We start from the raw sequence: 13,685 nt of genomic DNA, 5'->3' as shown, positions 1-13,685 counted from the left end.
CTCACCTGACCAATAATCTTAAGGTACATTAATAAAAGTATTATCCAACGATACCGACCAGTGATACGACTGGATCGAGATCGTTGTTTAGTTGTCGCGTGGTTGCTGGAGAGCTGTCACACAGACAGCTCTCCAGCGACCAAAAAGAGCAAGTCCCGTGTAAAAGCGCTTTGCCACACTCACGATGTTTACCATTGTAAATGTAATTTTAAAAATTACAAAAAAACCTTACACTCCGGTGTGTGAAACGTCCATCGCCGTCAACTTCCCGTACTGTGGCAGCCCTAAAGCACAGCACAGCGTTTATTATTAAGTCAACGGTGTGCTCAGCTTTACGGGCGTTAATCACAGTGTCAGTGCGGAAAGATGACGGCGAGGGACGTGGTAGACACCTTTTTATATTTGTGGGGTATTGTTCACTTTTTATTTGAGTGTTTAAAACAGTGCGCTAGTAACCCAATATTCCCTTGTTTAAAACAAAGACATCGCTGGATCGGTCTAAACTCGCCGATCCAACAATGACAGCGTCTGATCAGTTACCCAAAAAAAATTCCAAATCATTCGCTGACACCAAAAAACTCACAGCAGGGGCTCAATCGTTTTACGATTTCAGAAAAGATAACGTTGGTTACACAGAAGAAACCAACTTTATCTATACTGAAATCGTTGTGTGATGGTACATTGTAAAAAACTTGACATATTGAGCAATGCTGTTTGTGTTTGTAACATCTGAGTACAATGAGCGACAGCCCTATAAAAAAAGGAAATAACAAAGTGATACAATATTGTCACACATTGCACATCAGGTGTTACAAAGACAAGATTTGTGTGTACGGCGCAAGGTGTGATTTGGTGCAAACTTTATTTGAGACAATAAAAACCAAATTTTTTTTGAAAAAATATAACAAATTTATTTAGGGTACAGAAATAAAATTGGGGAAAATGTTTTTATGGAGTACCAATATCCGCAACTAAAGGGGATTCATATCCCACAGTTTTTTGGGGTGTAAAGGAGACCGAGGAGGAGGAGGACGAGGGGGAGGAAGCAGCATACTCTATCACACTAGACGGGATGCCGACATCAATCCAGGATGTGTATGGTGGTGAGACGTGGAAAGTAGCAGGTGAGGGAGGAGGAGGGACGACCAGTGTCCTTGGCTGGCTACTCCGGCTCCGGGTCGACCCAGGCTGTGTTGATGGTGTACTCCTCGTTGACCCAGGCTGGGTACTGGGTGTGCTCCGTGTAGACCCAGCCTGGGTACTTGGTGTGCTCCGGGTCGACCCGGGGTGTTTTCTGGTGGTACTTAGGGGAGCAGCCATAGCCAAGGACGTACTAGTTGTTGTTGTCGTCGTTCGCTTCTTCTTCTTTTTCCTCCTCTCTCCCTCTGGGTGTGGGTCGGCACCCCGTCTGTGTCCCCTTGAAGGCCTGTCAGGCTCAGAACTTTGGGGCTCTGTTCTGTGGTGGCGGTGGCGGTGGCCGTGGCCCTCAGCACGCGGAGCTCTGTGGTGGTGCTCTGCAGCAGGAGTCGGAGTCATGGCAGCCAGCGATGGTACTGCGGGCATATTTGTCGCTGACTGCATGACCCGAGCCTGCTGCAGAGCACTGACATATAAATTGTTGCAGCCCTGCATGAACGAAATCTGGAGTTCCGGCGTAAGATGTTCAACCATGCCGTTGTGAATGGCACTAAAAAAATGTTTGGCCGGCCTCGAGAGATCCGTTTCGATGTTTTCAAGACGCCGTTCGATATTGCACATTTTATCGCACAGCGCCTTGAAACCATTCTGAAATACGGTGCTCAGATGTAAAAATTCGGACATGGGCGCCCTGTCCGAGGCCCGCTGACGCTGTCGGGAAGACCCGAAGGAAGGAACGCCAGAGGCCTCGGCCAGGGGAACATCTGATGGACCGGCTGCCGGTTCGCCAGATTGTGTTGGTGCAGACCTGCTCTCGCTGTGGGATGGCTGCGACGGTTCAGATGGCGCTTCACAAAGGACCGCTCCAGAGGGTCGGACAGTCTCGCGGGTGCTGCTGTGTGTTCTGTGAAAACATAAGGAAACCATTAGTATACAAAATATCACATTTCACATGCGTCATTAAACTTTACCGCCAGGTATCCATTGCCGCCATAAATATTAAACTATTTTTAATATTGACACTGCATATGCACCATCAATATAAAAAAAAAAGGTATTTCTAAATAGTCAACCAAGGTTGTGGTTTGCAACGCCAGACAATTATGCTTACGTTGGAACTGCCATGACGTCACGGTCATGTGACCGAGACGTCATCACAGGTCCTGCGAGCTGAGCAACCATGGGAACATAACCTGCCTTGCAGTAGAATGTATGCCGTATCTATTATATTTTACTTTTTTGTGTATAAAAAATCGTGGATACACCTGGATGGGCAATATACTACTCCACTATGAAATATTGGCTGGGCTTGGACAATCTACTATTTTTATGTATACTTCAGATTTTAGTGAAATTGCTAAAAGTCAAGCTCACCATTGCAGTAATCCCAGAAGGGAGCCGCTGTGTCAAGTGTGAGAAGACCAGAAATGAATTACAAATTCAAGGTCAACGAGGTGTGAAAAGTAAAAACAAAATTCACTTTAATCAAAAGCAGAGGATGAAACATCTGCACAATACAATAAAAACACTATCTACGCGTTTCAGGTCTGATGTTCCCTGTCACCTGAAACGCGTAGATAGTGTCTATTGCATTGTGCTGATGTTTCATCCTCTGCTTATGATTGAAGTGGATAAAAGTATGTATTTTTTACTTTTCACACCTCGGTGAACTTGCCTTTTTTTCTTCATTTCTATACTTGGGACTTGCCAAAATAAATGGCTGGGCAATAAGCTACGTGGCTGGAATGTAGTATGTGAATATGCATGTTGTAAAAACTAGGTGTGTGCATAGGTACTATACTTACTCTCTGCTTTCAAGGACCGGTCGCAAGAACTGCAGTATACGGTTATACTTGTACACCGAGGTCCTTGAAGCGGCAGCACCACTACGAGTCTGTCCCTCCTTTTTCAGGCCCCTCCGGAAGCGGTCCTTCATGGAGCGCCATCTGGTCTTCAATTGTTTAACTGTGTATAAAGATAAAAAATAAAAAAGGTTTTAGATAATATATTGAAAACGATTACGCAACCGTGTGCAATCCCAATAGAAGACATCACAGACGGTTGTGTAATCCTGGCATGATGGGTCACAGCAGCATTTTGGAAATACTTACGGAAACTAGCTTTAGCCTTGGAGGAAGCGCTGTCGAAGCCATCCCACAGCAATTGTGCCACCTCCAACCACAGACGCCGCAATATGCCCTGGTCCGCGTGCTGGGGGTCACGGCTGTCCCACAACGGGCCCCGTGCTTCTATTGATGCCACCATAAGGTCGATATTAAGTGGCTCATCCAGGGCCCGTTGTGAAACCTAAAAAAAAATAGAAAATATTAATGTTTGAAAGATAAAAAAAAATTGTCCCTACCTCCTCCACCGCCACCTACTACACACAACACCACAACCTCCCACCACCCCCCATACCCGCAAAAAATAAAAAAATAAAAAAATTATAGGTTTGAAAGAAATACTTACGCTCCGTCCTGCAACCACAGCTTGGCCCCGTGGTCCCTGCTGCTGCTCCCTCTCTTCCTCCTGGTTCTCCTCCTCACTTGAAGAAGCCTGCAAAATAGTTTACCAAAAAGTTGAGTGACCCATCTACAAATGACAGCGAATATAGTAAGCAATAGTAGATCATGTACTCACCGGACTCCTCAGCGGTGGGGTATTGCTGGAATCAGTGCCGCTGGCCATGACTAATAATGCAAATCTGAAATAAAGAACAAAATAACATTGATCCTATGCTCCTATGCACAATCCAGCAATATATATAAAAAAAAAAAAAAATTCATTTAAACCACAAAGAACATTGCACTCCAACTGAACTAACGCTGAGCAAACAACACTGCCACATTGATTAGATTAAAGAAACAATGGCAGAGACAACCCAATGCCAGAGTACAAAAGCCTAAAGATAAGAAAACTAATCTACAACAGACCCAATGTAGTAATCACAAAAAAGGTTTTTTTTTTTTTTTTTTTTAAAGTACAGAATGAACGGAGCAACACAAAAAACACAATATTTTTTTTTTAAGTAACAACACACAAAAAGTAAGGGCATAAACATTAATAACACACCGTACTTTACAATAAAACCGACAGGGACGGAGACAATAAAAGGCCATACAACGCCATACATCACAACCATAAACATACAACGATGTCTTTACACAACCACAGTGCAGAACATAATACACATCTTGCAATAAAAAATTAATAAATGTAATAAAAGGGCGCAGAATCATTCTATACTACCATACTTTAATATAAAACCGACAGGGCCGGAGACTATTAAACGCCATCATATAACGCAAGAATAAAACATCACAACTGAATTCAAAAAACACCACCAAACCAAAAAATGGAAACGAAAAATCTATCCTAGAAAGAACAATAATCTAGGCCGCAGACAATGAAACGCCATCCTATACAACGCCATAAATCACAACCAGACTAAAAATACCACAATATCTTTAACCACAGTGCAGAATATAAAACCCAACTTGCAAAAATAATTTTAAAAAACATGTAGAAAATGCAGAGAATCATTCTATACTTACATCTCTGGACAGCGGATTCTGGTGTTCTGGTGTGATGTCTTGCCTCTAGATGCTGCAGTAGAAGTGACCAACAATCCAACATTTTCTTTATATATGGGGGATGTTTTTCTCACTGTTTGCACTGTCTAGACACTGTCTAGACACTTTTTTGTTTCTTTTTATCTAACGACGCATGCGTCGCACAACGCACGCAAAACGCACACCCGCGACGCAAGTGCGTCGTCAATACGTTTCAATGGGAAATTGTAACGCATTGACGACGCACGAGCGACGCAAGTGCGACGCGCGCGTTTTTTTGACGCTACAAAAATGCTACATGTAGCGTCTCCGACGCCACCCAGGTGCGGTGAAACGACGCATGCGTCGTGCGTTTTACCGAAAACGCACGACAACACAACGCATGCGTCCCCAATGATAGAGATAGGGGCGCATGACGCATGCGTTGCCGTGCGTCGACGACGCAGCGTCGCATGACGCTAATGTGAACGTAGCCTAAATGTGGCCCCTATTTTTTCTGCTCAGATCCTCACTTTCACTTTGGTATAAAATTCCATTGGTTCATGACAACTAATGGCTGTACTCATGGGAGCTTATCCCTCCAATATAAGTTTTATAAGTTTATCAGTCGTCTTCCGCTCTCCTGATTAAACTGGTTAAAGGCATTCTGAGCTAAACTGGTATGCTCTATAATAAGCTCACAACCAATGAGAACTTCCAATAGGTCTCTGTGACTTAATACAAGTTAGATATAGAGTCATGGCCGAAAATGTTGGCAGCCTTGAAACTGTTCCAGAAAATGAAGTATTTCTCCCAGAAAATTATTGCAATTACACATGTTTTGTTATACACATGTTTATTTCCTTTGTTTGTATTGGAACAACACAAAAACAGAGAAAAAAGACCTAATTTACCACAAAACCACAAAAATGGGCCAGACAAAATTGTTGGCACTCTCAGCTTAATATTTGGTTGCACACCCTTTGGAATAAATACCTGCAATTAGTCACTTCCTATAGCCATCATCAAGCTTCTTACACCTATTAACTGGAACTTTGAACCACTCTTATGCAAACTCTTCCAGGTCTCTCATATTTGAAGAGTGCCTTCTCCCAACAGTAATTTTAAGATCTCTCCACAGATGTTCCATAGGATTTACATCTGGACTCATTGCTGGCCACTTCAGAACTCAGCTCTTTGTTTCCATCCATTTCTGGGTGCTTCTTGAAGTATGTTTGGGGCCATTGCTGGAAGACCCATGACCTAGGATGCAAAACCAGTTTTCAGACACTGGGCACTACATTGTGACCCAAAATCATTTTGTAATCTTCAGATTTCACCGGCTGAGGAAGAATAATGGGGAGAGAATAATCACTAATAGCTCAATCTGTCCACATACAGTGTCATGTTATCAGCAGCATATCTGCAGTTTTCACTAGAAGATGTGCTGTTGAGAACAACCATTTTTGTTCCGACATAACATTCCACACATTTGATGAATAGGCAGTATTTTGCTTGTTTAATATAATACACTCCATAGCCCTCCACATGGTATAATGCACCCCATAGCCCTCCACATTGTATAATGCACACCCCATAGTTCTCCATATAGTATAATGTGCCCCATAGTCCTCCATATAGTATAATATACCCCTCATAGTCCTCCATATAGTATAATACACTCCTCAGTCCTTCATATAGTATAATACATACCCCATAGTCCTCCATACAGTATAATGCACCCCATAGTCCTCCACACAGTATAATGCACTCCCCATAGTTCTCCATAGAGTATAAGGTGCCCCATAGTCCTCCATATAGTATAATACTCCCCATAGTCCTCCATATAGTATAATACACTCCTCAGTCCTTCATATAGTATAATACACACCCCATAGTCCTCCGTACAGTTTAATGCACCCCATAGTCCTCCACACAGTATAATGCACTCCCCATAGTTATCCATATAGTATAATGTGCCACATAGTCCTCCATATAGTATAATACACCCCTCATAGTCCTCCATATAGAATAATACACACCTCAGTCCTCCATATAGTATCATACACTCCCCATAGTCCTCTATATAGTACAATGCACACCCCATAGTCCTCCATACAGTATAAAGCACCCCATAGTCCTCCACACAGTATAATGCACTCCCCATAGTTCTTCATATAGTATAATGAGCAGCCTATATCCTCCGTATAGTATAAAGCACCCTCCATAGTCCTCAATATAGTATAATGCATCCCATATTCCTCCATATAGTACAAAGCACTCCCCATAATATAATGTACCCCATAGTCCTTCATATAGTATAATGCATTCCTCATAGCCCTTGATACAGTATAATGCAGCTCCCATATAGTACATATAGTATAATGCACTCCACATAATTCTTGATAGAGTATAATACAGCCCCCATATAGTGTAATGCAGCCCCATAATCTTATGTCCACCATGTACTCGCTTATTTAATAAAAAATACAATACTCATCTCTCCTTGTACCCCAGCTGTCCTGGTCTCTGCAGTGTGTCTTCTCAGCAGATCCACTGCCATACACAGCGTGGCATGTGATGAAGTGACGTCATCGCACCCACTTTGTCAGAGGCAGAGGGGGAATAATATTAGAGGGAGCGTCACTCCTCCATCAATGCTTTCAACTATATCGGCATCTATGATGCCGAGCCCCCCTGACTCAAGTGCCCCATGGCGGCTGCGTGGTGTGCAAGTGTTAGCAGCACACCATTGACTGGGGCCACCGGGGTTTTGTGTGAAATTATGTCCAATTTGCCTTTTTTTCCTCTGCTTTTTGGGTTGTTCCAATACACACTAATGAAATAAACATGTGCATAATAAAACATGGGTAATTGCAATAATTTTCTGGAACAATTTCAAGGATGCCAACACTTTTGGCCATGACTGTAACTGTAATAATATAATATGGCGACATCTAGTGGTGTGTGTTGCTTTAGTGGAAACTTTTTAAGTATACCACTGTCGCTCACACACCAGCTTATGTATTGTGGCCATAATATTAACTAATACCTTACATATTTTGATATGTTCTTGTGCACTTTTTTTACTTTTACTTTTTGAGGTGCAGTTGGGCTCTGATGGCTTTGTAAGTTGTGGCCTCTGTTCACACGGGACGCATTACACTTAGCGCTGGTCAGCCCGCCACATGGCGTTACTAATAGGCTCGGATCCAGTTGCTGTGCATACTCTGTGTGAACACTGCTGCAGATTATTTATTTACACTGGTGTGCCAAGCAGCCATTCCCTGAATGTAGGCTGGCTGTCTTATTTGGTATTATCACACCTGTGTAGTCGCCATCTTTACTTGGGCCCACTGCACCATGAGAGTGCATTTGATTTGAGGCCTAGACAGGTTTGCACCTTTGCCTGTTTTTCTGTGGTGTTTTTTCTAGAATAGTGGAGGTTTTTTCCTCCTTTTTTCCTCCTGTTGTAGTTTTTGCTGTTAGACTAGGACTGGCAAGCGTGAGGACCCTTGACGTTGGTTGCCAGCTTATGTATTGTGGCCATAATATTAACTAATACCTTACATATTTTGATATGTTCTTGTGCACTTTTTTTACTTTTACTTTTTGAGGTGCAGTTGGGCTCTGATGGCTTTGTAAGTTGTGGCCTCTGTTCACACGGGACGCATTACAGTTAGCGCTGGTCAGCCCGCCACATGGCGTTACTAATAGGCTCGGATCCAGTTGCTGTGCATACTCTGTGTGAACACTGCTGCAGATTATTTATTTACACTGGTGTGCCAAGCAGCCATTCCCTGAATGTAGGCTGGCTGTCTTATTTGGTATTATCACACCTGTGTAGTCGCCATCTTTACTTGGGCCCACTGCACCATGATAGAGCATTTGATTTGAGGCCTAGACAGGTAAGCACCTTTGCCTGTTTTTCTGTGGTGTTTTTTCTAGAATAGTGGAGGTTTTTTCCTCCTTTTTTTCCTCCTGTTGTAGTATAAAGCACCCCATAGCCATAGTCCTCCACACAGTATAATGCACTCCCCATAGTTCTTCATATAGTATAATGAGCAGCCTATATCTTCCGTATAGTATAAAGCACCCTCCATAGTCCTCAATATAGTATAATGCATCCCATTTTCCTCCATATAGTACAAAGCACTCCCCATAATATAATGTACCCCATAGTCCTTCATATAGTATAATGCAGCTCCCATATAGTACATATAGTATAATGCACTCCACATAATTCTTGATAGAGTATAATACAGCCCCCATATAGTGTAATGCAGCCCCATAATCTTATGTCCACCATGTACTCGCTTATTTAATAAAAAATACAATACTCATCTCTCCTTGTACCCCAGCTGTCCTGGTCTCTGCAGTGTGTCTTCTCAGCAGATCCACTGCCATACACAGCGTGACATGCGATGAAGTGACGTCATCGCACCCACTTTGTCAGAGGCAGAGGGGGAATAATATTAGAGGGAGTGTCACTCCTCCATCAATGCTTTCAACTATATCGGCATCTATGATGCCGAGCCCCCCTGACTCAAGTGCCCCATGGCGGCTGCGTGGTGTGCAAGTGTTAGCAGCACACCATTGACTGGTGCCACCTGGGTTTTGTGTGAAATTATGTCCAATTTGCCTTTTTTTTCCTCTGCTTTTTGGGTTGTTCCAATACACACTAATGAAATAAACATGTGCATAATAAAACATGGGTAATTGCAATAATTTTCTGGAACAATTTCAAGGATGCCAACACTTTCGGCCATGACTGTAACTGTAATAATATAATATGGCGACATCTAGTGGTGTGTGTTGCTTTAGTGGAAACTTTTTAAGTATACCGCTGTCGCTCACACACCTCTCGCTATTGTATCTTTCCCTGAAAGTCTGCATCTCATTATCTGAAGGATATTTTGATTTAAAAGTTTATACATAAAAGGTGAGAATTAATTTATTAGATAAATAAAAATAGTAAAATAGATGCCAGAATCGTAATGTAAACTCTTGGACCAAAAAGCAAATTCTATGTCTGCATGTACCTGCCACATCTGCTCATCTTAGAGCTTATGTATACATTCTGTTTATGCACAGACAAAATAAAAATATAAGGTTTTCACAAATAAATTTTGAACTTAATGAAAATTCAACACCATTTTAGCTGTCATAGGGCATCGAAGTTCAAAATGCCTGACCCTTGTATTCCCTCACATCTGATGTTGGAGGACTGTCAGGCTGCTCCCATTGCCATTAGATAGGAAGTGGTTCTATGGTTCTATGGTGTCCTCTACAGACAGAATGTAAGGCTGCAGCCCATCAGTTGCTACCAGGGCCCGACTGGCCATCTGGCAATTCTGGCAAATGCCAGAAGGGCCTGTCTGGTTATGGGCTGCCTGGTCTGCTACGTTGTTAACAGAATCAGTGTTCTCAAGACACCCATACTGTTACACAGAAGACAGTGCAGAGAAGCGTCACGGATCTAGGATGTGAGTATGTTTTTATTTTTTAATTCCCAACTCGGGGACCATACACAATTAATTTTGAAATAATGGAAAACCCCTTTAAAATCATGTTGTTGTTTTTTTGCTTGTTTTATCCTTGCTGCTGTTGAAAGTGTGGTGTGAATACAGTCCAAGGGCTAAGTGTGATAGGATAAGACAACACTCCAAATTGTCAGGGAGATCACATCACGATAAAGGGTTACCAAAAGTAAAAGACCCCCTGGGCATGTACATATATAAAATGTAGAAATGCTATTTTGGGGGGTCACAATTTAGGATCATTATTCTTTAATGTGGTAAACCTAACACAGACCTGCCAACATTAGGGAAATCTCACTACCATGGGATAAAAAGAAAATAGAAATGATGATGTGGCTCAGTGGTTAGCACTGCAGCCTTGCAGCGCTGGGGTCCTGGGTTCATACAACATCTGCAAAGAGTTTGTATGTTCTCTCCGTGTTTGCGTGGGTTTTCTCCGGGTACTCCGGTTTCCTCCCACATTCCAAAGACATACTGATAGGGAATGTAGATTGTGAGCCCCATCGGGGACAGTGATGATAATGTGTGCAAACTGTAAAGCGCTGCGGAATATGTTAGCGCTATATAAAAATAAAGATTATTATTATTATTATTAAATATGTAAAGATGAGTAAATTTAATGATCAGATGAAATAAGCTTCTTACAATCTATGGCCCTTGTAGGATGCTCCTAATCCAAATGTAATCAAGGGTCCATATCACAGTTGCAACATCCGGACCCCACATACTACATTGTTGAACCAAACGTAGACTAGGATAGGATTCTATGGTGACATGTTTGGCCGAGGGCGGACATACCATTGCTGCAACCTTTGCAGCCACACAGGGGCCCAGTAGGGAATGGGGCCACTACCACCTCCAGGTTAGCAAGCAGCTTCTTTCATAGACAGAACTATTGTTCTGTAATGGGCCCATATGCTGTCCTTGCACAGAGGCCCTCTTCTATCTGTGTTCTCCACTGTGTTTGGTACAGTAAACTGGTGGTGCAGCTATTATACAGAGCATAAATGCTACCATAATATGGCCATCTGATGGGAGTATTACTGTTCTCACTGGTGTTACCAAGGTTTAGCCACACTACGATACAGGATTACGTGATTCTAGATATGAAAACGTGATTTATAGGACTGTAAATAATGACTGATGTAATGTTTAATTATAATCAGCCACAATTCTGCCAAGTGGTGCAATGCAAATTTGTTCAGTGATACAGACAGGTATCTTTGCCTGCATGTTGTTTCTACAGTAGATAACAGTTACACACCATTAGAATAAATATTGGAAGTCATCCAATGAGGGCAGAGTTACATTTATACTGTGCAGTGTGACTCATCTTGTGATTGTACCTTATACATTTTGTCTATAGGTCGAAGGACCCTTTAATGTTGATCTACTTACACCTAGTGGACATTTGCAGTATTGCACACATTTAAGAGAAATGTTTTTAGAATTGGTAACAATCCCCCCTCCTCAGAACTCACAACATTTTTTTAGTATGGGTTATGAATGATCACATGTAGAGCGACCAGAGCCTCTGATCTTAATAAAGTTGGATACCAGAAAGCTCTGAGTATTATCAAGTTTCACAGTTTATGCAGTACATGCCAGGTAGGGTGCTAATATGGGCGTACTGAAAATCAAAAATAAAAGGTACCCATACACATTCAATAGCTGTCAAGACAGCCTGTCACGTTTCCACACCTCAGTATGTCTAGGATGCAGTTACTGATGGCTCAGATGTCCAAACTGGTACAGGGGAATGCTGAAGGTGTCAGTACTTTGGCAGCTCAGTGTCCAGTCTGGTGCAAGGGCGTGTTGAGCTGTCTGTGTTCTGACTGACAGCTCAGCTGTCCAAACTAAGACTAGGAGGTGCTGGCTATTTCTAGGTGTAAATTGTCTCAGGTGATTGCCTGGCTACTTAACTGGGCTGTTAATCCCAGACCTCTGCTAGACCTACATTCAGCTTTTGCGTGGTTTGTCTCGCTGTGCCTTATGTTCTATTTGTTGGTCTTTTGTTGCCTGACCTTGGACCTCGTTCTGATCATCCATCTGTTTAACCCCTTTACTCTGATCTGCTATCTTCCTGGTATTTTGACATTGGACCATTACCTGACTTCTAGTGATGAGCAAGTATGCTCGATACTCGGGTTTCTCCGAGCATGCTCAGGTGGTCTCCGAGTATTTTGGCGTGCTCGAAGATTTAGTTTATTTTAACGTAGCTGCATGATTTGCTGTTGCTTGACAGCTTGAATACATGTGGGGATTGCCTGTTTGTTAAGCAATAAACAACCAACTAAGATAATATAAGGATATAATTACTTGAACAACCAAAGAAAACACAATATCCTAAAAAGATATATTTTATTAATGATATTAAAAATCTCATAGAAACTTGAATGTACTTAAATGTATGACTACCAACATCAACCACCTGAGTCCGAGTGGGGTAGGAAAAATTCAGGAAGTGATAGTAACAAATGTATTCCTGACACAGTCCCTGTTAAGTGGCCCTATAGTAGCTCACCCCTACCTAACAGCGGAGGTTGGCACCCTAAAATTCGATTTGGCGCCCCCGCTCCACGTCGACTGTCCCTTCTTGCCCTGCTGGGCCCTACCAACTACCCACACCCAGACCCCAACAACATACACACAAATTGAGCTAAGGTCACACTAACAAAAAAAAACGTGTAAAAAAAGTGAGAAAAAAAGGTGAAAAAAAACCAGTGTAACAAAAACTACTAAAAACAACACAGCAAAATAGTGCTGCGTAAAGGTCCACTAAATTACATGTACCCCATGGGCTATATCAGAAAAGATCTAGATGATCTAAATATTAATCGGTAGAAATATTCTATAGCATAAATAATAGCTTTCAGAAAACCCAATACGGGTAATAGTAAAAAAAAAATTATTACCCAGGGGTACACTAGAGCACAGATGTCCTATGCTCAAGGACACTGAGAGGTCATAAAATAGATACCTCTAGTATGTATACTTATGTCACTGTCTTTGTTAGTACGTAATGACCTAGAGGTCATAAAGGCAGACCTATACATAGGACTTATAAAAAACAAACAAAATGCTAGAAAAAATAAGAAAAACTAAACAGAATGAAAAGAAATGTATATATCTCTGTTGGATACCTAATACAGTGTATCTCAGATCCAGAAAAGCGAATGTAAGGGCTCACTCAATAGGTGGTCATCTGTACATACCCTTAAAGTCATATATACAGACCTTCAGATGCATGAAATAAAAAACTAGCAAAATGATCAAAGAAAAAATAAAAAATAAAGAAAATGAAAAAAATGTATATAGCAATACTAGTTATTAACCATTATATTTCACATGGATATATCTGCTATATCGAAGTATCACATGTAGTGTGTCTCCTACACGGTTAATCAGTGCAGCTGGTACACCTGAGGTCAATACCTCATTATTATCCAATACCTGA

General features: G+C 41.8%; 1 protein-coding gene across 1 annotated transcript; it reads right to left on the bottom strand.

Moving 5' to 3' along the window:
- Window positions 1–948: 948 nt before the first annotated feature.
- Window positions 949–3,893, bottom strand: LOC138676537 (uncharacterized). Its single transcript, XM_069765990.1, has 5 exons — window positions 3,778–3,893; window positions 3,607–3,693; window positions 3,249–3,444; window positions 2,943–3,102; window positions 949–2,041 (listed from the first exon to the last, which is right to left on the bottom strand). Exons 1-5 carry the CDS (start codon window positions 3,823–3,825, stop codon window positions 949–951), a joined length of 1,584 nt encoding a protein of 527 aa, XP_069622091.1. The 5' UTR covers window positions 3,826–3,893.
- Window positions 3,894–13,685: the final 9,792 nt, after the last annotated feature.

This window comes from Ranitomeya imitator, chromosome 1 (genome assembly GCF_032444005.1).
Source record: "Ranitomeya imitator isolate aRanImi1 chromosome 1, aRanImi1.pri, whole genome shotgun sequence".
Lineage (NCBI taxonomy): Eukaryota > Metazoa > Chordata > Amphibia > Anura > Dendrobatidae > Ranitomeya > Ranitomeya imitator.
This window is presented reverse-complemented; position numbering and strand designations above follow the sequence as displayed.